Raw genomic sequence first — 26,143 nt, 5'->3', positions numbered from 1 at the left:
CAAAGATGCCTCATGTCATTATTAAGAGAGACGCGATCGTGAAAACATGGCTACCGATGATAATGCCAGACCACGTGCTGCTTTGGCGACTCGTCGGAAAATCGCAGAGCTAGGCTGGGAAATTCTGTCGCATCCACCATACTCCCCAGACCTAGCACCCTCCGATTATCACTTGTTTCTCTCTTTGCAAAACTTTTTGCAGGAACAAAAATTCAAAACTGAAGCTCAACCAAGCACTAGTTGAGTTCTTCGCCTCTAAAAATAAATCATTTTTTAAAAATGGCATTTACAAGTTGCCATCACGCTGGCAAGAAGTCATAAGTAACGATGGAAAGTATATTCAACAATAAATATTATTAAATCTATGAAAATTGTGTTATATTTCAACTCAAAAACGGACAGAACTGTCCGGTATAGACGTAATACTTTCTTTGTTTAATTTTGCTAGCTCTTAGAATGACAAGAAAAATGAAAAACTCAAGTTCTTTCAACTTTTCATCTTATATTGTGTTGGCAACTAAGTAGTTGCCGATTTCAGTTATAGATGTCTCTCACTCCCATTTTTATGATATCCGTAAATGTTATATTATAAAATTATTATAAAATTATTATTATTATTATTATGTTATTTTTTATTATCCGTGAATGTTAGCAACTGGACAAATTGAATGCAGCGGTCAAGAAAAAGCGACCAGAATTGGTCGATCGTAAAGGTGTCATTTTCCACCAGGACAATAACGATGGAAAGTATATTCTACAATAAATATTATATGTATGAAAATTGTGTTATATTTTCAATTCAAAAACGGACAGAACTTTCCGGTAGACCTAATATATCGTTGAGTTTTCGTTTAACTATTACTAAAAGTGTAAAATTTATAATTATTCATACCATTGTCTAACCAATCTAATGGAAATATTTTTTTGAGATCACAGATTTTGGGCTACAAAGGATAAGAGTTTAATATGAATAAATGAGATGCAATAGACAACTATGTAACTGTGTCCATACAATGGCTGACCGGCTGAAATTACAAATCCTTGTTGACCAAGATTGTTGTCGGTGTTGTCAGCTGTCAATGAAGCCTGTGTCCATGATTTCCATGTGACTCTATCTTACTAAACAGAACATTAGCTACTAAATTTATGAAATAAGCTACGAATCCCGTCGTGAAAATGATAAATCTGATGAAGTTGAACCGTAAATGCCATTCCACCATTTTTGAATGTTTTGCAATGTCTATTATAGGAAAGTCGAAATGACGATGAGATTTTATTTCGCGATGCATTTGAAACTCCAACAAAAATGAGCAATGGAAGAAATCTGACCTTTTTTTAACTGCTGGTGCAGCGTAACCCCTTAAGAGTCTGAACTCCTTAAAATCGAAGAGGGCTAGATACTTCGGGAACGAAGACGAAAATACGGTGGATAAAAGGAGCTCGAGGGATTGGAAAGGTTGGTGTACGCCGACCACCGGCTCTAATCTTGAATAAGGAAAGAGTACCGGCAGTCTGGGTTAGGTCTAGGAAGCAGGAAGGACAACGACTCGACCGGCAGACATACTGAAACGCTCGAATGGTTCCGACACAGAAAAGCCTCGGGAGGATAAAGACATATATCGTTTCCACGAGAAGAACTCTGTCTCCTCTGCTCAAGTGCTCAGGAAGTATGAGAAATAATAATTTCACCTGAACCACCGCGGCTTTACGGACATCGAGCTTCGTTTGCTTTTACATGCTGAATCATGAGGTGAACCTTAACCCGTGCTTGATGCCAGTGAAGATAATTTTGTTGGCAGTAATATTGAAAGAGAGAGAGAGAGAGAGAGAGAGAGAGAGGAGAGAGAGACACTGAATCGTTTCGAGGTGCCAAATTGTTAACAATTTAAAAGAGATAGACTGCCATCTGGGAAAGAGTAGGAACATTATATCAATGCAACGTGAGCAACAGAATCATAAGTACAATTCGTACACTGGTTCTAATTAGGTCTCTATAGAAATTTCTATTTTCACGAATTATTTTATGAAAACCGTATAACACGAAGGAAACTATCGAATAAGTGACGCATGAGTTTTGTAGCTTAGTGAGGAAAAACATTTCACGAAAAATTTCAACTTTCTATCTCGACTAGGAATGTAGACACAGAGAAAGTTCCGATTACCCGCGGGTTTCATTCATTTCTCCATTGAATCCCGTGTAAAAATTCTGCTAAAAATCACGGGCATCGCAGACATCGAGGCACATATTACGGAATTTTTTTCCGATATTTTTCTTTGAAATCCCAGATGCAAACGATCCAAGAAATTCTGCCTTTTCAAGCGAGTTTAAATGTACTGTATATTTTTACAACAAAATATTCTTTTAGTTTTCTCTAGAACAAAAATAATATCTTCTTGTGTTCGAAAGTAAACTCTAAATGCGAGTAACATTTATCACGTTATAGATAACATTCATCACAAATCAGATGCCTTCTCTGTTCGTATTTTAATTTGTGCACCCAGCAGCGTTCCTGTTTGACCGAAACATTGTTAACCCTTTAGGGCACAGGATTCCAGGAAATAAAATAGACCCATGTTGCACAGAAATTTTTATTATTATTTATTAATATTATTATTATTATTATTATTATATATATTTAATATTATTTATTAATATTATTATTGCGTTTTAAATTAAACAAAATTGATTTATTCTTATTAACAAAGGAATCATATAATATAGAAACAAAAAAATATCAATAACTCAATTCAATATGTTGTTATAGGGTGGGATTCAAATAGTCTCACCATGCTACCTGGGTTCATGAACGCGCATTAGTTGTTGCTAATATAACTAATATATATAATATTAGGCTATTGCCTAATATTTCCAAGTGGGTCTAAAAATGTCCTACCATGCATTACCGTGCATCAAAAAGAAGGGACATTTTCAACCTCACCGTGCTCCAAAGAGTGAAAGGAATTTGCTTCCGTGGAATTTCAGCGATCATCGATTATCGCTTATAGGCTTGTTTATCAGCGAACACGCGAGTCGCCGCAATTACAAGTTCATATTTTATCGCGGCAGTGGTCTTGGTCCGCGTAAAGCTGTCCCTAGAGCGAGACCGATTGCAATTACAAACCGCCGTTAATTGTCTCGTATGCGGAGCCTGATGGGAAACCAAGGTATTAACCACTTCACACGAGACAAAAGAGAAGGTCTGGCGTTTCTCGAGGTGCACACAGCTTGCCAAGTGGCTTTGATACATTAGCAAGCGATAATCCTATCCGCTTGCAAATCCAGGATGATACCAACCGGATGCAAGCAACAGCACAGCCCGCGAAATATGCACTTGGCTGCCACTATGTAATACTCGAGCATCCCGTTCCCCACTGCCCCTATTCCCGACGTTCTCTCTTTCCCTCTTTCCGTCTTTCTCCTCGCAACCAGACACGCTGCGGAATATCTCGAAGCATCCGCATCTGTTTCCACGCGCTCCGGAGAAAGAAGGACTGCGGATGGCTGATGTCGAAAACGCCTGAAACACATTTTCCCAGCCCGTTTTTACCATTCCAGTGTTTCCTCCTTCCCCGACGGTCCTGCTGTTATTGGACAAAGAGGAATATTCCGCGAGCGGGCGAAACTTCCTTCGCAAGGACGTTCCTTCTTTGTTTCCACGGGGAAAACACCGTGAATTTTTTACGGGGAAAGTGAGCGGGTTTTGACAACGGCGGGGATCCCGTTCGTTTCACTGCGGAGCCGGTCCCTCTCGAACGAAATACACTGGCGACGCCTCGGATACGGGCTCCATCGAGCGAAATTCCTCCTCCAAGTCGTATTAATTCCTCTCCGGGGACGATCCCTCTTTTAAAGAATACGTTTGCCCTGGCCCAACGGGCAATCACCGTTCCTTTTTTTCCCTCTCGATTTTCCTACGCGGCTAGGATTAGATATCCTCCATATCTTTTCCCGCGAGCCGCTCGGTTAGCCCGAGGCCGGCCAGCGAAATTGCATCTGGAATTTCAATATAGCGCATATCATACTTCCACCTTAAAACGCCGGCAGCGTTGTCCGGTATTACTTTGAGGTTTCAGCTCACAAAAGCTGACTTGCGGGCCGATTACAGAGATTCCGATTGAGAGGATGTACGTAAGTACTACCGGGGGAGGCCACGGAACCCTCGGTCGATTCTTTTGTGGCAGAAAATCAAGCCTGTGGGGGACATTAGGTGGATTTCCGCGGAATGGATGATCAAAAGCCGCGCGCTTAAAGCTGTTCCTATCGGTGACGAGCTCCGCGGGCCCGTTCTCTGTGCCTCGCAGTGTTTCGTACGGGCGGTCGCTGTGGAATTCACGAATTCTTCCGGTCGCTGCATGCCTGAACAATTTTTAATGGCGTCGCCTGGGTCTCCCCATCCGAAAGGATCGTTCCGTCTGAAATGGCCAACATGCATTATACCGGCGGCACGTGCATTGTGCCCGCGATCCTTCTCTTCGCATCTCGTCCTCCCGTAATTTCTGTTCCTTCGTGTCCCTCTGCAGAGATGCCCCCGGATAGTTTTATCTTGATTTTATATATTATTCTGTGAAAGCAGTCGCTATCTCCGTCGACCGCGTTTCGAACTTTCACAACTTTCCGGCGTAACGAGTCCGTACATATTCATAATGCGAAGGCGAAAAGTACCGGACGAAAAATTCTGAACAAACTTTTCGCGTCGCGAATCCGCGGCGCACGCACAGATGGACTAAACGTATTTACACCGAATGAGAGGTTGTTGCACGACACTTGTCAGCCCTCTGCAGCTGTAACTTTGATGTTACATACTGATTTTTTAATGTCTTTTAATTTCATTTCGTTTTTAGCTTCAACGACGTATCTAGTTCTATTGTTTCTCCTTCATGATAGAAAAGATCATGCATTATAACTTTCGAGTCTTACTTCGCAGAGCAGATTACATTCGCCTTTTAAAAATTGTACATCTCTTGTTAATTTATACCTAATGGTTGCGTGCCTGCATTTATTGGTTTCAAGATATATTAATTATTTCGGAACCACTCTCGGATTATAGAAGATCAATGCATCATCAACCAGCCATCATTTTATAATTTCCGAAAGTCTACAATTTACTGCTAAAAGCTTCTTAATAAATCGTTTAGTGGCACTAATTATTTCAATCGTATAGTCCCCATCAAGCCGCTCCGAGCAATATCATTTGATAATTTCGTTCAGGATAAAGCGTTAAGAATTTTCATTAAACAATAATGCCGAATGTTGTCGACTTAAATTCAGAAGAAAATTACCGGATGTTATTCGCATGTTAAATTATAGAAAATATTTTAATAGAACGCGCAACGTTAAGATATTTACAATTATTAAGGATCAAGTTATCACATCGTGTCCGAACCGCTTTGAAATTCACAAAGTCTTTCTATAATTGCATCTCGTGCTGCCAACATGAGTCCGGAACAGCAATTTGTGCCCCGCTCATTAAAACTATTAGTCGAGATAATCAGATTGCCATTCAATTTATATTTTCATAAATTATCCAATAAATTTAAATTTGCATAAACACTAGCAGTCTGCCCGTAATTGAATAATTCAACTCCGCCAGGCATTGATGTCTCACGCTACCCTAATTATTCATCCAAACGCGAGTAAGTCCGGCTACTCGGAAGATTACTGGTCTCGGAGCTCGAGGATCTCACGAAATCCTCTAAAACCATCAAACTCGGGGAGAGAGAAAAAATTAATGTTGTTCCAGAGGAACTTGTAGCCTTGTTTCGTTTGCATGGATGCCGAGGAAATAGAGTTTTCCGGGACAGTTTTAACGAGGAAGGAACCCAATTTAGAAAATGCTTTGCCCCTCGTGACTAATTACCGACTTCGAAAACTCGTGGCTCGTCGCTGGGTAAAATGCGGCGATGCACCGAATCGCATTAAACGTATTAATGTAATTAACTGAATACGCTGACATCCGCCGCCGCCAATTCTCCGCAGTTTAACCCGTACTTTCGGGAGGATGTCATTAAAGTCGCGACTGCGGATTTATCTGGCGAAGGTCTTGACGGGCTAGACAGTTGGGTTGTCATGCGCGACAACGATTGTACAAGTCTGTGGGAAATGGGAAACAGGGAACCGGGTATAGTGGAAAGTTAGTATGTCGAAAGTTGCCCAAAGTTTGGCTGATTAATCGATAGCGACCGGCGAGCAATAGTTCCACGTTCGGAAAGTTTGAGCTCTTTGGAACATAATCGTGAATTACGTTTGCGGATCACTCTGTTCGTTCGAAGCGCGTCCTTCATGAGCATCGGCAACCCTAAATAAAATGTAGTTCGTCGCTGCTAACTGGAAAATTGAGCTAATCGCTTAATAAAACAAAGAATTAAAAATTTACTTTGATCCTACCTTTTTACGATTTGAGAAAATACGTGCAACCATGAATTATAAAATGTTCCTAAGCGAATGCAAAATATGTCAACGTACCCCACTACGGGACAAGTTGATATTGTCTCGAAAGTAGGTTGACTTTTATCCAAAACACCTGCATTGCATTTTTGATAACTGTTTCCATTCCTCAGAATATGTTATTTAATTATGCATATTCTTGTAATGTAATTTTGATTCAGTTGTACATGCGCGTATTCAATGCACAAAAACCAGGCGCTTTCTAAAATGATTCAAGAAAAATGACTCATCTTCTGATTCTGACACATTTTTCTTTTGTACACATTTGTTATTAGTTTCTTTAATTAATTTCTGTTTTTTATGCTTTTCTATTGTTACTATTATCGGCTTTAATTTCTTTGTCTCTGATATTCTTTTAAGAACTTTTGCAGTTCATTCAGCACTCTTTCTTCGTTTACACAATTCTTTTTAGCTCGTTCCGTGGCTTCATTTTCTATAGTACACTGCCCCAACATGCCTCAGAGAAAAGGTATGGCCCCCGCAAGAGGTTATTGTATAAAAACATTTCCAGAAAATAATCTGGACCATAGACTCCATGTAATAAAATGTAATAATTAGACTGCGGATTTTTATGCATTTATGTAAACAGCGAAGAGATGCAGAACCAAGCGTGTTGGTGTATTAATTTTAACTTATTAAAATTATTAAAGAAATCTTTGTATAAAGATTCGCAGCTTAGTAATAATCATCCCTTAAAATCAGTAAAAATCTTCCCTTAAAATCAGTAAAAATCTCCCCTTAAAATCATAAAAGTTGCGTCGAGAGAGAGTCTTCTTGTCGTGGAATATACTAACTTGGATGTAGCAGGCTCTATTCGATTCCACTCGTTTGGTAAAGCAGCTTTTACACTTTCTTTAGATCTACAAATACTTTCTATGCGCCTTTCTATGCCTGTTTCTGCTCGTGTGTCTGCACTTGTTGATATTTTTATAATATTGAAGGGAAATAACATATTGTTTACAAACAATGTATACTACAAAGCATGTAAGAATATTTACTAATCACTGTTCTCTTATAAAATTTATTGGTGGTGTGGATGTAGATAGTTTTACTTTCAATTGATCACTGTACAAAAAAGAAAAATACTTTCCACACCGACTGTAAACATAGAACACACAAATAACTAATGACCTCGAAACGTCTGTTGCTTGTTTAGCTACAAAATCCGCAATGTCTTAATCATTTCACTGTATCAACTTACCCCAGTCTCCCCTAAATTATACGGAGAGCGTTCCCGCGAGGTCTGCGATTGCCGAACCGAAAATGATATTTCTTAGAAACTTGCTGGAACACGATTCGTCACAGAGAATCGCGTGATTCTTTCAGCGTCGACTATATTTCATATTCAGGGGAGAAAAGATAAAAGCAGAAACAGAAAGTTAAAGATCCCTGCTAACAAGTGTGTCAACGACAGAGGGGTTGGATTTCCTAGCGGCGTTAAATTCAGGAAAAGTTCTCGGACTCCTTGATTCCGAAGTTACGAACCTTAATTCGATATTCTGAACTTAAACCGCGAATGCCTGTTTCGCATAACCACTGATTTTCGAATTAATTCCCATTTGCATAGCAAGAAGATTTCGGGTGGATGTGACCGACATGAAAATGATCCTTCTCTCCCGTAGTTCACTTAACAAGAAGCTTCTGCAGCTCGAACCAAGTTGAAATGATGTAATAAGTATTTATTGCCAAGCTTTAGCTTTTGGAACAAAATTTGAGATTTCAAAATATAATTATGTAGGATTAACCCTTAAGCGGATTATGGCGGCCGCTGCGGCCCAATGCAATTTTAAACAAGTCATGCATTAATATACGTTAATGTAATTATTTAAAATTTCATGTACTATACTCTAATAACCCTTCAAGTTTGCAATGTTTCAACGCAAATTTACTTCCACTTACTAATTTGGAAATATGCTACAGTGGTTGTAGAAAGTATTCGCACACTTTTTGAGACGGAATAACTTTTTTATAATTAGGCCAAGCGGTTTCAATTTTTTGGTTAAAAAATTATTTTCAACAATTGCAATTTGTAGGCATGATAAAAAGATTAAGAAACGATGTTTTCTCAATTTCTTTATCTGAGTTTACAACGAAAATTTAAAAAATGCATTTTGTAGATCTCGATTACTTATATGCATGCTGAAAATTTCGTCGAAATCGGTGGACGCATGGTCAAGATACAGCCACTGAACGATCATTTGTTTTTGGTTGAAATTCGTGAAAAACTGCAATTTTCGCGATCTTTAATAGCTGACATTACAATCAGTGATTAGACATGCAATTTATCCACGCACGACTTTGCATCGTGAAACCACCGGGTGAACATTGTGAAACCACCTGAAGCTCTACGTCGCGTTGCCATTGTAGCTCAGAATTACGATGTTCACCCGGTAGACGTCTTGCATATGCATAGCGGTTCATGGTGAAATTGCATGCCTACACTGACCACGATACAAAGAACAATGTGAGAGAAAGACAAATAACCAAAATATAGAACTTAACGATTGTACTGCGATTTCTTTCGCAGCTTCGCTGATTTTCACTTCTTTCTGCTTAATAAGTTTATTGAGCAGAAGCTACGTCTTCATTTACTATAATTCTTAGATTACATATGTCATTATATTTATACACATATTGTAAAATATAATATTTATTTATATATTATATATATTATATTTATTTATATACTATTGATTATATTAATTTATATATTATATATATATTATATTTACATATTTTATTATATATTATATCATTATATATATCATATATACTTTTTTTTTATTAAGCTATGAAATCCCCTACGAGATTTATATTTTGTAATATATTATTACAAAATTACTATTACATATATAATATATTATACAATATTATTACACATTACTTTAGATACATGAAACTTATCAAGTACTGTATTTAATGCTTAAGGATGTATGTCGTGCTTTTTAAGAAATTAAAAAATTATTAACAGTAGTGTACATCATATATATTGTGTATGTAATATATATAATATAATAAAATATATAATAATATATAATATTATATATACATATATATATTTATATATTATATTATTATATATTATATTTATATATTATATATATATATTATATATATTATATTACATTATATTATATTATATTATATATTATATATATTATATATATTATATTACATTATATTATATTATATTATATATATATATATATATATAATATAATATAATGTAATGTAATATTATATATATATGATGTATACTACTGTTAATAATTATATTATAAACATATATAATTATATATTATAAACATATATATATATATATATATATATATATATATATATATATATATATCAATATATCACTTCGAAGAAATGAGTAACATTTATATTTAGTAGCTTACGTATGAAATCTTCCGCAGTTTGACTCGTTAAAGCGCAAGAAGTTCAGATATTCTAGATAATAATGCCGCTTGTTTAGATCAAAACTCTGTAAAAACGTATTAAATTGACACGGGGAACGATGGACGGTTCATAAAACGAGTTCATCCGCGTAGAGAACGTTCATCTATCCGTGCCTTCTTCGACGCGAATCTCAAAAGGGGTTGTTTGCGCGCCTCCAAAATTGCTCATAACAAACTGTAAGAGCAAATAACCGGCTGTAAGCTTGGTGTACGTAACGCGATGTATTTGTTTTCAGTGTGTCATTTGCTTCGGAACGGAGTTGCAGCGATTTTTGGGCCGCAGAGCGCGCATACCGCGTCTCATGTGCAAAGCATTTGCGACACTATGGAAATCCCGCATCTAGAGACACGCTGGGACTACCGACTGAGACGGCAGAACTGCCTCGTAAACCTTTATCCGCATCCCACCACCCTCTCCAAGGTACGTATACATGCATTTCCACAGTAATATTCTCGTCGAGAGACATAGACGAAAATACGTTATCAATGCCCGCCGCTCTGCTTTTTTGCGGGATCTTCGCGTAATTGGTGTTTACTGTACCGGAAAATAGAGGACTGTGATCAATCGTCCGCTTTAACACGTTAAGTGCCGGAAATCGACTCCACAAATTTCCAGAAAATGGAGGTCATTGAATCAATGAAACTGGAACTAGGAAGCTAAAATCTATCGTAGTGGATGGTACTTCTTCGCCTTTTTAAACATCCTAGTAAAATTCAGCTTATTCGAATATATACATGGTGATCGCGATAATTTGTACCAGCGCTTTCTTTTTAAACAGTAAACATTAGAAGAAAATGGAAGGAGAAAAAGTTGTACTCTATTTTATTGGCAATATGATAGTCTATCTCATTTCTTTATGGTTTTAATATTTTTTGACAACACGAACCCTGATAACCATAGTATACTACATGGTTGGATTCGTCTTAATGCATGCTCTCACAGGGTTATCCAAAAGTATCTTTAGGATGTCGAATGAAGATATCTGCCGGACGCCATGTCTTTTTCTTGTCACTTTCTTTTTTTTTCTAACCGACTATGATAGACAATTTTAACGATGGATTCGTATACGATTGAACAGCGTGTCAAAGTTATTCATATTTATTTTAAAATTCTGTGTTCAATAAAAAATACCCTTCGTAAATTACGTGATTTTTCCGGCACACATGATCACCCATCTGAGCAAACAATTTGAAATTTGGTCGAAAAATTTGATAGAACTGGACTTGTTACATGATAAACCAAAGTATGGCAGACCAAAAACAGCTCGTTCTCAAGAATTAAACATTTCTTACGGCAGTTTGTGGCGAATTCTGTATAAAGGTTTGCATTTGCATGCCTAAAAAAATTCAATTTACACAAGAATTGAAAAAAGTAACAGTTTGCAACGCAGAAATTTCGCTTAGAATAACGTTCAATTGATGCATTGTTTTCACACATCATCTTCAGCGATGAAGCTCGTTTCACATTGGATGGACACGTCAATAAGCACATTGTCGCAAATTGCACATTGTCGTCAATAAACGCATTAAGCAAATTGTCGCTTATGGGGAGATGAAAGTCCATTCAAGAAAAATCACTTTATCTAAAAAAAGTTACTGCTTGGTGTGAATTTTGGCCGAAAGGCGTAATCAGTCTATTCTTTTTCGAAAATGAGAACGAAGTTATGGTGCACATTATAATGAAATGGTTATTGATTATTTATGACTGAAATTAAATGGAATCGACATAAGCAATGTTCATTTTCATAAAGACGGAGCTACGCCACACACACACAACGTGTGAAAACATCACTTTATTGCGATCGAAATTCAATAGTCGATTAATTTCAAGAAATGGTGATCTGAATTGACCATCTGATTCATGTGATTTGACCTTATTGGACTACTTCCATTGGAGTTATTTGAGAAGCAAAATTTATGCTAACAAACCAGCAACAATTCATGGCTTAAAAAACAACATTAGAAATAAGATTGGTAAATCAAACGAGAAAATATGCCAAAACGTCATCGAAAATTTTGATCGAATCGATGTCTGTAAATGCAGTCGTGGTGGTCATTTGACAGATGCCATTTTTCACACATAATTGTCATAGATGATACTTGATAATTGAATAAAAAAAACAATAAAATTCAAGATAGTTCGTTTTTTATTTTAAAAAAAACTTCCTACTATTTTATATGACTCAATATGATGTATACAAATATGTAGCATTCCAAAAAATGAAGGTCATCATTGTTTCACAAAAAATATTGTGTTTTTCTATTGTTTACCATTTACAAAAGAAACGCTGGTACAAATTATGACGAAAACCTTGTTTATTATAATAAAAATGATTTCTGAATACTGGTAAAAAAAAATTAGCTCTACTCACGTGTAATCGACGCAGCACTGAACGCGTAAATGTGAGACATAACTTGAAAAGAACATTGCGAACACACTCGAGACAAAAAGTAAGTGAACCGCACACATTTTTCTACAGTGAAAAGCCAAGAGCGAGACGCGTACTTATTTCTGGCATCGGTGCGGCACGAGTTTTGTAATGGCAATACAGCAATAATTACCGTAAACAATATTCGTGCCGTTTACGGAGAAGACGCTTTATCGCCCTGTATTTGGAGAAAATAATTTGATTGAATTTTCTCGGTTATGAGTGAAGAAAGTTGCGTGGAAATTTTGGTGGAAATAATACATATTTATAACTCCAGAAACTGTTTTCAATTAATAACAAATACAAAACAACAGTGTAGAACCATTTCACTTAACTTATAAAATCAACTATCTTTAACCCGAGAAAGATAACCTACGTCGCAGAGGAGCCTGCGAAGACTGTTGATTTTTGTTAATTTTTCATAGAGGTCTAGTGATTTAAGTTTAAAATTACTTAAAATATAAAAAAATATAATATAAATGCATTTTATTTTTACAATAATGCCAAACCTTTAAAATGACTAGATTAACTTAAATAAATATCCATTGTTAGTATAAAATTGACGCCTTAGAAAAGCATGCGCCTCTGAAGCGTATGGTTATCTTTTACGTACGTTGTCATATGGTTATCTTTCTAGGGTTAAACACAAAATATCCGTAAAACGTACCGCTCACATGCCAGCTGCAACCTTAAACACAACCTATTTCCGAACATTTTCGATTATGCCCGACGGGCGACGATCCGCCGGGACGTACGCTGCAACGCTTCTCTATGATGCAGCAAAGGATTGCAAGCTCATAGATTTCGTAAAGGGAATTTTGATCTCGAAGATCAACCACGTTCCAGACGTCTAACTGAATTAGACGAGAACACAATTTGCGATCCAGTGGATGGAACGCGGAATTCATCGGTTCAAGAGATGGCTGAAACTTTGATCATCCCAAAATCATCTGTGCACAAGTATTTCATGAAAATGGGAACAGTATTCGGCACGAAACTTATGGAATGACCTAATAGAAGACAGAATTTTTTTCAAATATACTGCATCAATTCGATGCGTAACATGGAATATTTTTCTTCTGTGATGTGCAAAATTCATGTCTACTAAATTGAGATTGTGCAATGTTCGCTACGGGTCCGCATTGTGACGTAAGGCAAAGTTTAAATCTCGCAAAACTTTTCCCTCAACCACTTTCTTGTATCATCAAAAGCGACGAAGTTATTTTTCATGGTCTTGTTACTTGTTACCTTGCGCCAGGTCGAGGACAAGGGACTAGTTTCACGTGTCGATACTTCATGATATGAGGCAGTATGGTACGAGGCTATCGGTGAAAACTTACCACAGGGTATAATCAACCGTCTATCTCACACTTTGTTGTTCAAGAAAAAGTGATAAATTTGATAGAAATACATTTTTTCAAAGCAAACACAGTGCTCAAGACAATAAAGACAATTCGTCAATTGTAGAATATCAAATACGCGGAAAAACATACATATTTCCTGGTTACGACCAACGCGGCCAGGAAAATAAGTTACATAAGGAGTGGGATAGGTAATACGCATGCCTGCGTAAAACTTTTCATTGTCATTCCAATTGAAAGTAATTTTTTAAAACAATTTTTTAGCCATCGTCTAGTAAAAGAATCCCTCCGATATCACACAAAAATTGAGACCGCTTGGCCTAATTCTGAATCGTTATTCCGCTTTAAACGGTGAACGTATACTTTCCACGTTGACTGTACTTATGTTCTCGTTATGCGGCTTTGAAGTGGAAAGAATGCGCGTAAAAATGTTTTATGCCTGCGTAAGAGTCGAGGTATAATTGCACGGCTCTCATTTAAACCTGACCTCTGTTACTAACAATGTAGCCAGCGTATTCTTATTACCATTCTCTGGCCCATATACAAAGAAACATTCTACACGACCATTTTGACGAAAAATATTCGACCGTAGGATGAATAGCAATCACAAAATGCTTAAGAGAAAAGAGCGCGTCGTATTAAAATTACTCGAGGCAAAGAAATAGAATTGTTCAATATTATCAACAGTTTACACAAAAAAAACGAACAAAATTTCTAACCCTTGTTGGTATCGTGATCTCATTTTTCATTGCAATACAATTCCGTAAGAAACGTCAAGGCTTTCCACAGCCTTTTCAGGCATCTCAAGACCACTTATTCATCCCTCTTGGAAAATCCTCCTAACGCAGAACGACGGTTTGCACTTCTGCCGGCGAGATCCCAAAGGCTCTGCACTTCCGGTGCGTACATTAAGAACGCACCGTAAACGGTGCCCGGAAAAATACCGGCCAGAACATATTCTCGAGGGAATCAGAAGAAATGTGTTAAGCGGCACGATACGGCGCGCTTTTTCACCGCAAACCGTCCAGGTCGCGGTTCCGGCGAAAGAGACTTTCGCCTCCAGTTACGCGTTCTGGTTGCCAGTTCGCCGGCAGTCAGAAGTTCCAACAAAAGAACAGGAAGTTTCCGAATTTCTCTTAATAAACGGAAAGTTCCAGGCGTAAAGTGGCTGAAAGCGACGCCGTGAGCCGCGACGCGGCCGCGTTCCCTGCTTAACGAGAGTTCTGTCGGCGACGTCGGCACGAGGATCCCGCGAACCTAATATTTGCCGGCCGCGAAAATACTCGTGTAACCGTGACATTTCCTACGCCGACTTCTCTATTAGTATTTGACAGCCGGGGACTTATTTCCGCGCGAGAATCGCCGGCGTGTCCTCCCTGTTTTGTCCGTACGTTCGGTTAGTCGCCTAACGTACATGCGCGACCGAACTATTGTACGCTCGATTCGCGCTTCCTACGGCAAATTAATGACGTGGAAGGGTCTCTAGTAGTCTTAGAGAACTTTATTTTTTGTGTTGCACTCTCTGCGAGCGCTGGTGGAAGAATGCTCTTCCAACGCTGGAAAGTTGGGGATTGTTTATTATTGGTCAAGGCACGAATCACCCCTTGGAGGGGGGTGTCTGCCTTGACCCTTGTTGGGGCCTGAGAGGGTTTCCCCAACGGTGGGACCTTTTTATGGCCCTTGTCTCTGGACGCAACAGAAGGGTCTCTAGTAGTCTTAGAGAACTTTATTTTTTGTGTTGTACTCTCTGCGAGCGCTGGTGGAAGAATGCTCTTCCAACGCTGGAAAGTCGTGGAAGAGCACCCGTGGATGGAGGTAGATTGTTTATTATTGGTCAAGGCACGAATCACCCCTTGGAGGGGGGTGTCTGCCTTGACCCTTGTTGGGGCCTGAGAGGGTTTCCCCAATGGTGGGACCTTTTTATGGCCCCTGTCTCTGGACGCAACACTCCCCTTAAATCCACGAACTTCGACAACAAGCCAGCCGCCGTTATCGACGGAGGATCTTCTCCGCTCGGGAAACTTGCTCGAGATCGTTAGCGATATTAGGGGAAAATATCAAGCTGCCGAAGGAAACGTTCGATGGTGTCAGGCTTCAATGAGCTCGGTGTGTTTTCCGGTGAACGAAGCGGGCGACGATAACGAATCAGCGGCTTCGAGTTCCGATGTTTTCCGCTGACGGTGACATCTTTGGCGGACTGTCAAGCTTGACTCTGCCAGAACAAACCCGGCGCTATCAGCATCCTGATTTAGTCGGGGACTATTGCAACTGGGCGGAAGGGAAGGACGGTAATTTTATTCAGATTGAATATCCTTTTTATTTGTGACAGGAGAGTGATTGCGACAGTAAATTCTCCCTAATTGAGGCTTGGATTGTGCACAAAGATGGACAATTTGAGAAGAGGATTTGAAGAGGGAAATTGTCCATTGAGCGTCATTTAGGGAAAATTTACTGTAGTACGACACCTTATGGGAAGCTGTTTAGAGTAACAATCGCTCACTAAACCGATTACACACATGATTAACACGTTCCGTGCCACGTGTACCATCGATGGTACACGCTTGCATGTTTACTTAGTGAACTGAACAAATTGTTTACAAGAAATTTAGAACCGAAGAATCAATTTCCACCGCAAGAATGGGCGTTGATAAGTTTTTGTCACGTTGTTATGTGTACGAGAATTAATAATTGCACGTAATACATCAAGTTTTAGTAAAATATCAAAGTGTGAAGATTCGAGTAAAAAGAGCTCGGCACGGAACGTGTTAAATAACTCTTTTGGAATCAGACCGGACGACTTGTATCTATTGGGGATACTGGAGCGATTAGTTTACTAGACAATGGTTAAAAAATGGTTTTTGAAACATTGTGATTGGTTAGGATGATGAAAACATTAACGTTTGTTTTTACGACTTTATATCTGAACCTATTTAAAGAAATGCATTTTGTAAATCTCGGTAGTAATCGATAGTGTAATCGGTTGACGCTGTTAGGTGCTGTTAATATTTAAAATTCGTGAAGAAAGCAGTTTTTCACAAATTTCTACCAAGAATAGTTAACGTTTACATCTCTCGGTGGCTGATTGCAATAAAAATTCTTAACCAATTATTTTTCGCAGTAAATACCTTAACATTTTCATGAAAAGAATAACGATCTGAATCGACTAGTATAATAAAAAATGTATGATACTATTTAAAAAAATAAAATTGACCTTCGTATGTCCTAGAAAAATCTTATCAATCATTTAAATTTCATTTGAAACATTTTTTGGCATGATCGACGGTTTCGAAGATATTTGACTGGGTCGATATAAATGGGTCACCCTGTATATAAGTTACTGAGATGTATAAAATGCATTTTAAAATTTTCTAAATTCGCGAGTTTTAACACTTTTGAGAATTTAGAGTTTAGGATTAAAGTTACAAGATTTTTAAAAAATTTGCGAGTATATTTTATTTTGTTTCGCTATTTCAAGTAATTGAGATTATAGTCAAATTATGGACAACTAGTTTATCTCTTTAAAATTTGAGAAAATACAAGTTATTCGATCCAATTATAAGAAGTTATTCTGTTCTAAATGGTATGTGGTCAGTTGCTTGAGCCACTATGTATAATATAATGCTCCTAAGCTTCATAGATTTTTTATTTTAAATTCGAAAGGAACGTTTCTCTCAGTGTTGTCAGTTGCACTAACAAGAGAATGAAACGTGTAAACTGGGGTGATCTGTTTCTAAACGTTAGACGTGAAATAGTTGTATTTTCGTAGAATCGTTCGGACACAATCTCATCAATCAAACAATCAATATTCTCGAACCGGTTGCCATTTATTCCTTCACTCTTCTCACTCACTTCATACATCAGGCACATACACATACACACACTTGCATACTCCTACAAACCTCACTACTACAAATCCAATGAATGGACTTCCAAGTGAACGAACATTTATTACATAACAACCAACGTTTATCATATAGAAATTGATGTAGCAGTTCTATTGTGTGTGACAGATTTTACATTTAAAAATAATCCTTTTAAAGGTTTTGTTCACTCTTTTGTCAATCAAATGTGTAGTATGAATTTATGTATTCACTTAAAATGTTATTTAATTTTTTAATTCAATACGAAATTTATTACAAATAATTGCAGGCGAGTAAATATTATCTGCAAAATAATGAATGTCATGTGCAAAAAGTTTAACAGGATCAACAAAAAGATTAATTTTATACACGAACCCTGTATATACCTGCAGGTGTTTCGCAAATGACATTTTGTAAAAATGTATTACTTTGTGTCGAATATATCGATTTGATTAAGAGTTCATCGACTTGTCATTTGAAGTATTTTTCACTAAATCTTATATTTCAATTTTTGAAAAAAGCTGTAATTATCAAGGAATGCTCGAGTTGTGCTCAGGGGTGTATGAACTCATTAATAGTAATAAAGCAGCTCGCTTAGAATATCAAAGGTTCAATGACTGTAAATTAGATATAGTTCAGCGATAAATAACAATATATATATTTATATAATAAGATAATACACAGAAACGGTGTAACTTATTTTATTTTATTACAAATGTACAAAGTATCAAGCACCATTTTGTACTCTTTAAATTTCAACTCATTTTCAATTGTCAAGGTCATCACAAGGTCATGATGATATAGCTCATTAGACTCTTTTTGATGCAAACAATAACATTACGCTATAAAAAGTAAACTTTAATGTGAAAAAAATTTTGACGACCTTGAAGAAATCATTAACGCGACCTTGCGCTTCGAAACCATTTAAATATCACTTTATCATATTTTCGAACTTTTCGCAATAACGGAAATAACTTAGTTGTTCAATTTAAATGAATCACCTTGTAGATTTGTGCGATTTTGTCATCGTTTAAATACTCTTTCTTGCGAAACGATAAATTCGATAGAATTTTTATAATGTCCATGACTAGTAGGCAATGTGTAAATTTTCTAAATTGTCCAAGTTATGATAAAAAATAATAAAATATTAAATATTCGCAGAACATCGTCAAATAGTTTCCGTCATTAATATTAATCTTTCCAACATTATTCCGCGCAGCTGAAAATTCGCGCGAACGGCACCAGGCGTAACAAAAACAAATGCACCGGAACAATAGTTAATTACGCTACTAATGCGCACGTAAAATGCACGGTTACATTACGCGTCATTTTGGTCACCCGCCGTACATGGCATCGTCCCCCCAGAACGCCTTCTTTAAATTAATGTACACGTCCGATAAACCAAATGAATAGCTAAATGGCGAACGGAGCGCGGCAGCAGTTAATGCGGCAGCCTACGAACGCGCTGCATCTTTTAATACCGAAGACACATTACGACGCGGCAGGCTGGTTCATGTTTTCCGGTCAGCGTTAGTTGGACCGTTTATTTTGAAAGTGGTGTAAGTCCTTTTTTTAAAAAAATGAGACATGACGTAATTTATGCTTTATTTAGTGTAAACTTTTTGTTTATAACTAGTTAGTAGTTAATATCTTAAAAAATGCCAATGCTTAGTTCGTTATCTTCACCTTTGATGCTAAAATTCAAAATGAACTCTGGGATAAATGAACCCAGGTAACTCTCCAATGTTTTTCTCATAAACTGCGTCCTCTGTTGTTATACATTATTTTGTCTTTGACGGCTTATATTAAGACGGAAACTCTGTATCATATTATGTTTCAATAGAATCTGTAGCTGTATCTCAGCGTTACACAATGTTAATTGACCCGTGATACTCTTCGTGTTTTATTACAATAAATATAATGAGACTGTGGGGCTTTTTGCATTCGTTATTTACAAAAATCTGCGAAAGTAATATAATGCTTTTGATAGATGTTCACTCGCTTTTATGTAATCTTTACGGTATCGAATCTATTAGTATAAGAAGTGACACTATATATGGACCGTTTATTTTGAAAGTGGTGTAAGTCCTTTTTTAAAAAAAAAATGAGATATGACGTAATTTATGCTTTATTTAGTGTAAACTTTTTGTTTATAACTAGTTAGTAGTTAATATCTAAAAAAATGCCAATGCTTAGTTCAATTTAAAATTGACCGGAAAAAGAAATTGCGTAACCATTGATTATGAAAGTGGTGTAAGTCCAATTTTCATAGACAGGTGGCGGGGTTAGTTGCCACCGGTGGCTGCACAATTGCTTTATTTGCTATTTATATTGTTTTATTTTCGTGCCAAAAGTTACTATTTTAGGTTACTTATTTTATTTTCCTCCAACAATGGATAATTTCATATTCACATCAGATAGTGATATAGGTAAGAAGAAATAGTAAATCAATGTTATTTTATGACAATTGAAAGTAGTTATTTTATTTTATTTTAAATAAATTTACACGGAAATAAGACCCATGAATATAAACAAAAGAATAATCTTAGAATCGGAGGATGAAGATAATTCTACTATGAAAAATAAATTAATGAAGCGTAAAAAGAGAAGAAGAATTATAGAGATAGAATTTTCATCAGATGAGGATATTGTTACTGAGAACTTGGATTCTGTAAAAGAAAATAAAGGAAAATATACGCAACGAATAAACAAAATTAAGCGAAATGCCGGACAAGAGTACTTTACAAAAAAAGGAAAATTCATTCCAGCAAAAAAAGAAAGTGATATTTGTTATTTCAAAATTGAAATTAAATGATATTTACAATTGACTAATTATGAAAGTGGTGTGAGTCCATTTGCAGCCTGGAAATTGTATATTATTTTAGTTAAATTCGCCTAAAAGAAATTTATACAATCAAATTACATATTGATAAATTAGTACAAACATTCCCAGACTTTACATAATTAACCTATATTTTTTAATTGTCAGATCTGCTAACATTCAATTTTCTCGAAACGAAAGAAAGTGGACTTGCATCACTTTCAAGTGTTCGTACACCTTTTAAAACGCAGTAACTTTTTTAGAACCGGACTAAGTGACTTTCGTTAGATGATAGCGAAACTAGTCTACTAGACGATGGCCAAAATGTTTATTTTAAATTTTGCTATTACTTGGAATGACAAAAGAAAAAAGAAAAAAACTCATGTTTTTTGACTTCTTTGTCTGAGCCTATAACGGAAATTTAATAAGTGCCTCTCGTTGATCTTGGTAACTTATATACATGCTTAAAATTCTATCGAAATCGGTTGACGTTCTTATGAGTTACAATAAATTAAAGATGGCGAAAACCACAGTTTTATCACAATTTCGACCGAAAACTGAAAGAAATCTGCAGTCCTTTAAATCTTTCGACGCCTTTAGCTTGAATCTGGGTTAAACGATTTCGACGAAATGTTGTTCAGCACGCGTATAAGTTAACGAGACTACGAAAGGTATTTTTTAAACATTTCTTATAGGTTCAGATAAAAACGTTAAAAAACGAGAGTCTTTTATTCTTTTTTGTCATCCGAAGTAATCGCAAAATTTAAAAAAAAGGAATTAATTCTGTAAGTCACTTAGTCCGGTTTTTAAAAAAGTTACTATGTTTTAAAAGGTGTACAAAAAAACTTCTGTAGGACGCTGTATTTCGACGGTCAGAGTTTTCTTGCTTTCCCTATACCATCTAAAAAACAAATCAAGTCATTTAGTTGAGAGTTTTAAAAAAGTTATTACGTTTTAGAACGTGTACGTTTTGTGGGCCACTGCAAATCTCTCGGTAAAATATGAATCGCCAACGGGAAACTGAACATTGACATCGCTTTACCGTGGTCGGGGAACACTGAAACAGGATGCTTTAAATTTGAAACACGCCTGCAGAGATGCTGCTCCCTGAACGGACGAGGAATAATGTACCGGATTATGCATCTCCCGTTTCGGCGAAACGCGCGATTTCAACGATGAGAATCGTCGGGGCTACAGCGAGAAAATACTGTGATTTGTAACCGCAAATTTGATTGACATAACTCGACCGAATCATCCGTATCCGTTTCATGAAAAAGAGTGAAGAGAATCGTATCAAACATTTACGTAGCGGCTAACAAGTTCGTTCAGCATTTAAAAGTACCGCTCGTTACTACTGTAATAACGTTACAGCCGTTTACGTGCAACTGCAATTGCTTCGGTATTGTTCAGAGTCGCGTCAATCGTGTGAAATATGTTCACAGAGCATTTCAGTACGTATTTAAATTCTCTGTTATTTTGTATTTCGAGAGAATATTTATATATGTATATTCGATCGAATGTAAAGCGATCATGATTTCAGTTTGAGTTAAAATGTCGTTATCCAGATTGTATAAAGATATTAAAAAATTATTGCAATTTCGTGCACGGTTAAACAGCCGATGTTTTCCTCGACTAAACGACGTGTAATTGATTCTGTGCACAGATACGAGGCTTTTGCTTGGCGCTTGATTTTAACGTTCAAGTCAGCACCAGGTTCCATTTGAGAATTGATTACGAGCGAGGAGAATCAATTTCAGAGGCTTTTTCTGTGCGATTAACGCGGCGTAAAGGATAACGTTCTATATGAACCATGTGTTTTAAGCATAAAAAGAAGGGGCTATAAAAGACGTTCGCCGTCCTTCATTCCCTTTATGATATTATTCCGCTCGATTAGGGCTGGTGATCGTTCATCTTCGACTTGATTCGATTAAAAGTTGGAGGACTAAAGCGTCTTCGGCGGGAAAGTGACCTTGATCGCGCGATAAAAGTTTAATGAGCAGTCAGCAGACGGGCAGACCATGGCCGTATCAAGCATACTGCTGAAAAACAGGAAACTGTGTCATTAATCGTCTCGCTTGTGTACAGAAAGAATTGTGCCAGTGATTCCATTGAAAATTGAACGATTCGTGTCATGGTTAATGCATAATTCATGAAACAATATTCAGTAAGCATTCATGTTTCATTTTGCATGAGACGCGTACCGTTTCTGTCCTCGCGTGTGATGCGATATTCATAGATTTAATTACTTTTGTTTGTTTGTTTGTTTGTTTTTCGAACGTTTCATAAAGTGAATCCACTGCAGTTGATACAATTTTTGGAAATGTCGATGATCCTTACCGAAACTGGTGGCTTAATAGGAAAAGCGTTAACAATGAATCTACGAGTGGGTTCGAATCATAGTGGCGTAAATCACATTTTTGAAGATGTTGATTTATCTCTTGAAATGTAATCTGTGCCAGGGATGGGCATTATTGAAATAAAATATTATTCAAATAATTATTCGAATAAAACTTTTATTTTATTTATTATCTGGTCTATTACTGTATTTGAAACAATGTTATTTGCCCGTCAATATATTCGACAAATAGATTATTTTCAAATAATTTATTTTCTAAATGATTTCGTTATTTGACGTAGCGTAAATCACATTTTTGAAGATGTTGATTTATCTCTTGAAATGTAATCTGTACCAGGGATGGGCATTATTGAAATAAAATATTATTCAAATAATTATTCGAATAAAACTTTTATTTTATTTATTATCTGGTCTATTGTATTTGAAACAATGTTATTTGCCCGTCAATATATTCGACAAATAGATTATTTTCAAATAATTTATTTTCTAAATGATTTCGTTATTTGACGTAGCGTAAGTCACATTTTTGAAGATGTTGATTTATCTCTTGAAATGTAATCTGTACCAGGGATGGGCATTATTGAAATAAAATATTATTCAAATAATTATTCGAATAAAACTTTTATTTTATTTATTATCTGGTCTATTACTGTATTTGAAACAATGTTATTTGCCCGTCAATATATTCGACAAATAGATTATTTTCAAATAATTTATTTTCTAAATGATTTCGTTATTTGACGTAGCGTAAATCACATTTTTGAAGATGTTGATTTATCTCTTGAAATGTAATCTGTACCAGGGATGGGCATTATTGAAATAAAATATTATTCAAATAATTATTCGAATAAAACTTTTATTTTATTTATTATCTGGTCTATTACTGTATTTGAAACAATGTTATTTTTGTCCGTCAATATATTCGACAAATAGATTACTTTCAAATAATTTATTTTCTAAATGATTTCGTTATTTGACGTAGCAACGCGAAATAACAAATAACAATTTTTTGTAGCAATTATATTTATCATTGTTGGTTTTAACATTATTGTATTATTGCATCATTATTATATTGGTAGTGTTTAAACTTACTGTAAATATTTCATTATGATGGTTTAATTCAGCTCTGTCTTTTAAAAATGGAAAGAAAAATTGAAACACTCCAATCACGCAAATGGAGACTTCGTTAATCGTTTCCCGAAACTATAACAACAAATGTAGAAAGTAAGTTTAAACACTACCAATATAGTAAGTTTAATTTACAGTAAGTTTAAACACTACCAATATAATAATGATGCAATAATATAATAATGATAAAACTAACAATGATAAATATAATTATTAACGAACATTAACTCCTTAACTTGTACGCTCGAGTTGATTCGAGCGCGCTAAACAGGCCAAACTGTGCACACTCGAGATAATTCGAGCGACGTTGTATTTTATGCTGCTATAATTTTTCACACTCGAATATAATCGAGAATTGAAAATAACAATGTGAAAGCAAAGAAGAAAATATCGTTTTATTGATATTTGTCATTTACATGGGATTGTAAGCTATAACACTCATTTATTCGAGAATAAAATATAGCCTTTTTCCATGGAACAATGCAATGTTGTAATGTTGGGCTATGTGCTGCACCTTGCTTCGAAATATATCACACAAAAGAAACTTTTGAATAATTTTTTAAAATAAATACTAATATTACTATTATTTATGTTGTAAAAGTATAAATAAATATTTTTACTGATAAAAATATGTTTTTTCTGAAATAGCAATTCGAAAAGAAAGATAAAAAAGTCGATGTACGTGTAACATTGCAATATTCGGCTCTTTTCTGCAATGTAGATGAAAATCCAAGTTTAAAATAAAAATGTTGATTATTTTTTTTACATAAAAAAGAAATTGATTCTTTTTGGCCGGTTTTTTTCAAAAAAACTGTGCGTTAAGGGGTTAAAGAAAAACGTTAGTCTCGTTATTAAGACCTTTATGAAATTAAATGAACAGAAAGTTTAATGAAAATAAATAGTAAAATTTATTTTTTTTCTCTTCGTTATAAAGCGTGCAGTTAATTTTCATAATTTATATTTGTCCGTAAAACGCGACGTGCCGGAACGTGCACGATCGCATTAAAAATCTATGAATCATTTCCCTACCGGTTGCCTTCGCAATATTTTCACTGCGACTTGTAATAAATGAGTTTTTTTATGCATGCTCGCGTCAGAATTTCGTAATTCGAATTTGTAGAAATGATTCACAGTTCTGCAAAAAGACAAATCCGAGCATGCTTAAAAGACCGCTCGCAATGTATTTCGACCAGGATCAAAATATCCTGAGCCTGGACCAATAAATGATGATTTCCGGTTGCGCGGACCCGACTTTGAAGAACGTCGATCAAAGAGAGGCAAGCGATACCCGCGTCACAGAGAGCACACAAATTACTGCGTCAGAGTAAGAATTTCAATTATAGTCTAAACGCACACTACGAAATTGAACTCTAGTCATGCGGTAGACGTCACCGGGTTCCATATCACGGCAACGATAGCGCGAATTCCTGGAATGCCGGCTGTCGAAATGCTTCAAGTCGGGCAGTGCCGCCTGATAAAGGAACATATTGCGATCGGGCGAAAAATAACGATTTGCTAGGCCATCCGGCTTGCAATTTGTCACTTTATCAGACCCTCGCGCATCGAGGGCTCGGATTCTGCTGGGTCATATTGAATCAACGTCAATACCAGACACTGCTATATAATCTTGATGCATGAGCATAAGTTCGATAATCCGATGCATACCACCAGAAAACGTAAGAAATCTTGCTACGGCATCAAGCGTGAACTAGTCAAATTTATTCGAGTGTTTGAAAGATAGTTGGTGGATAAAAAAGTATTCGGACACGTTTTAAAACGGGATTTAATCTCTTTTAAAACTGCATTAAATGACTTGAATGTTTTGAAGATCTTAGAGGGAATAGTAAAATACTTTTTTAGTGCCACTTTTACTATTACTTGGAATGATAAAAAAATTTAAGAAATCTACGTCTTTTCAATTTTCATATGCGAGCCTATAACTAAGATGTAAAAAGTGCATTTTGTAGATCTCGGTAACTTATGAGCTGAAAGCACGTACAAGTGCTGAAAGTTTCATCGAAATTGGTCGACTTTGTTATGAGTCACAAACACTTTAAATTAGCGAAACTCACAGTTTTCCACGTCTCTCGACCAAAAACTATGAGAAACCCCGAGATTTTGACATCTTTCAACGCCTATAGCTCGACTCTGCGTCAACCGATTTCGATGAAGTTTTCGATATGCGGATATGTGAGCTACCGAAATCTGCAAAACGGATTTTACAAATTTCCGTTATAATATTGGGTTGGCAACTAAGTAATTGCCGATTTGTTCAATGAAAT

The 26,143-nt window shown here is 36.2% G+C and overlaps 1 protein-coding gene across 5 annotated transcripts in view; it reads left to right on the top strand.

Moving 5' to 3' along the window:
* The window catches only part of KaiR1D (Kainate-type ionotropic glutamate receptor subunit 1D), an 819,478-nt gene that overhangs the window by 423,010 nt on the left and 370,325 nt on the right, over nt 1–26,143 (top strand). For all 5 annotated transcript variants that reach the window (XM_076526910.1, XM_076526909.1, XM_076526907.1 and 2 more), the window contains exon 4: nt 10,143–10,327. In XM_076526910.1, coding sequence (XP_076383025.1) covers nt 10,143–10,327 — 185 coding nt within the window. The remainder of the gene's footprint in view (nt 1–10,142; nt 10,328–26,143) is intronic.

The sequence above is a fragment of the Megalopta genalis genome, chromosome 16 (genome assembly GCF_051020955.1).
Source record: "Megalopta genalis isolate 19385.01 chromosome 16, iyMegGena1_principal, whole genome shotgun sequence".
Classification (NCBI taxonomy): domain Eukaryota; kingdom Metazoa; phylum Arthropoda; class Insecta; order Hymenoptera; family Halictidae; genus Megalopta; species Megalopta genalis.
Note: the sequence above shows the minus strand (reverse complement) of the source record. Positions and strands in the feature narration are given on the sequence as shown.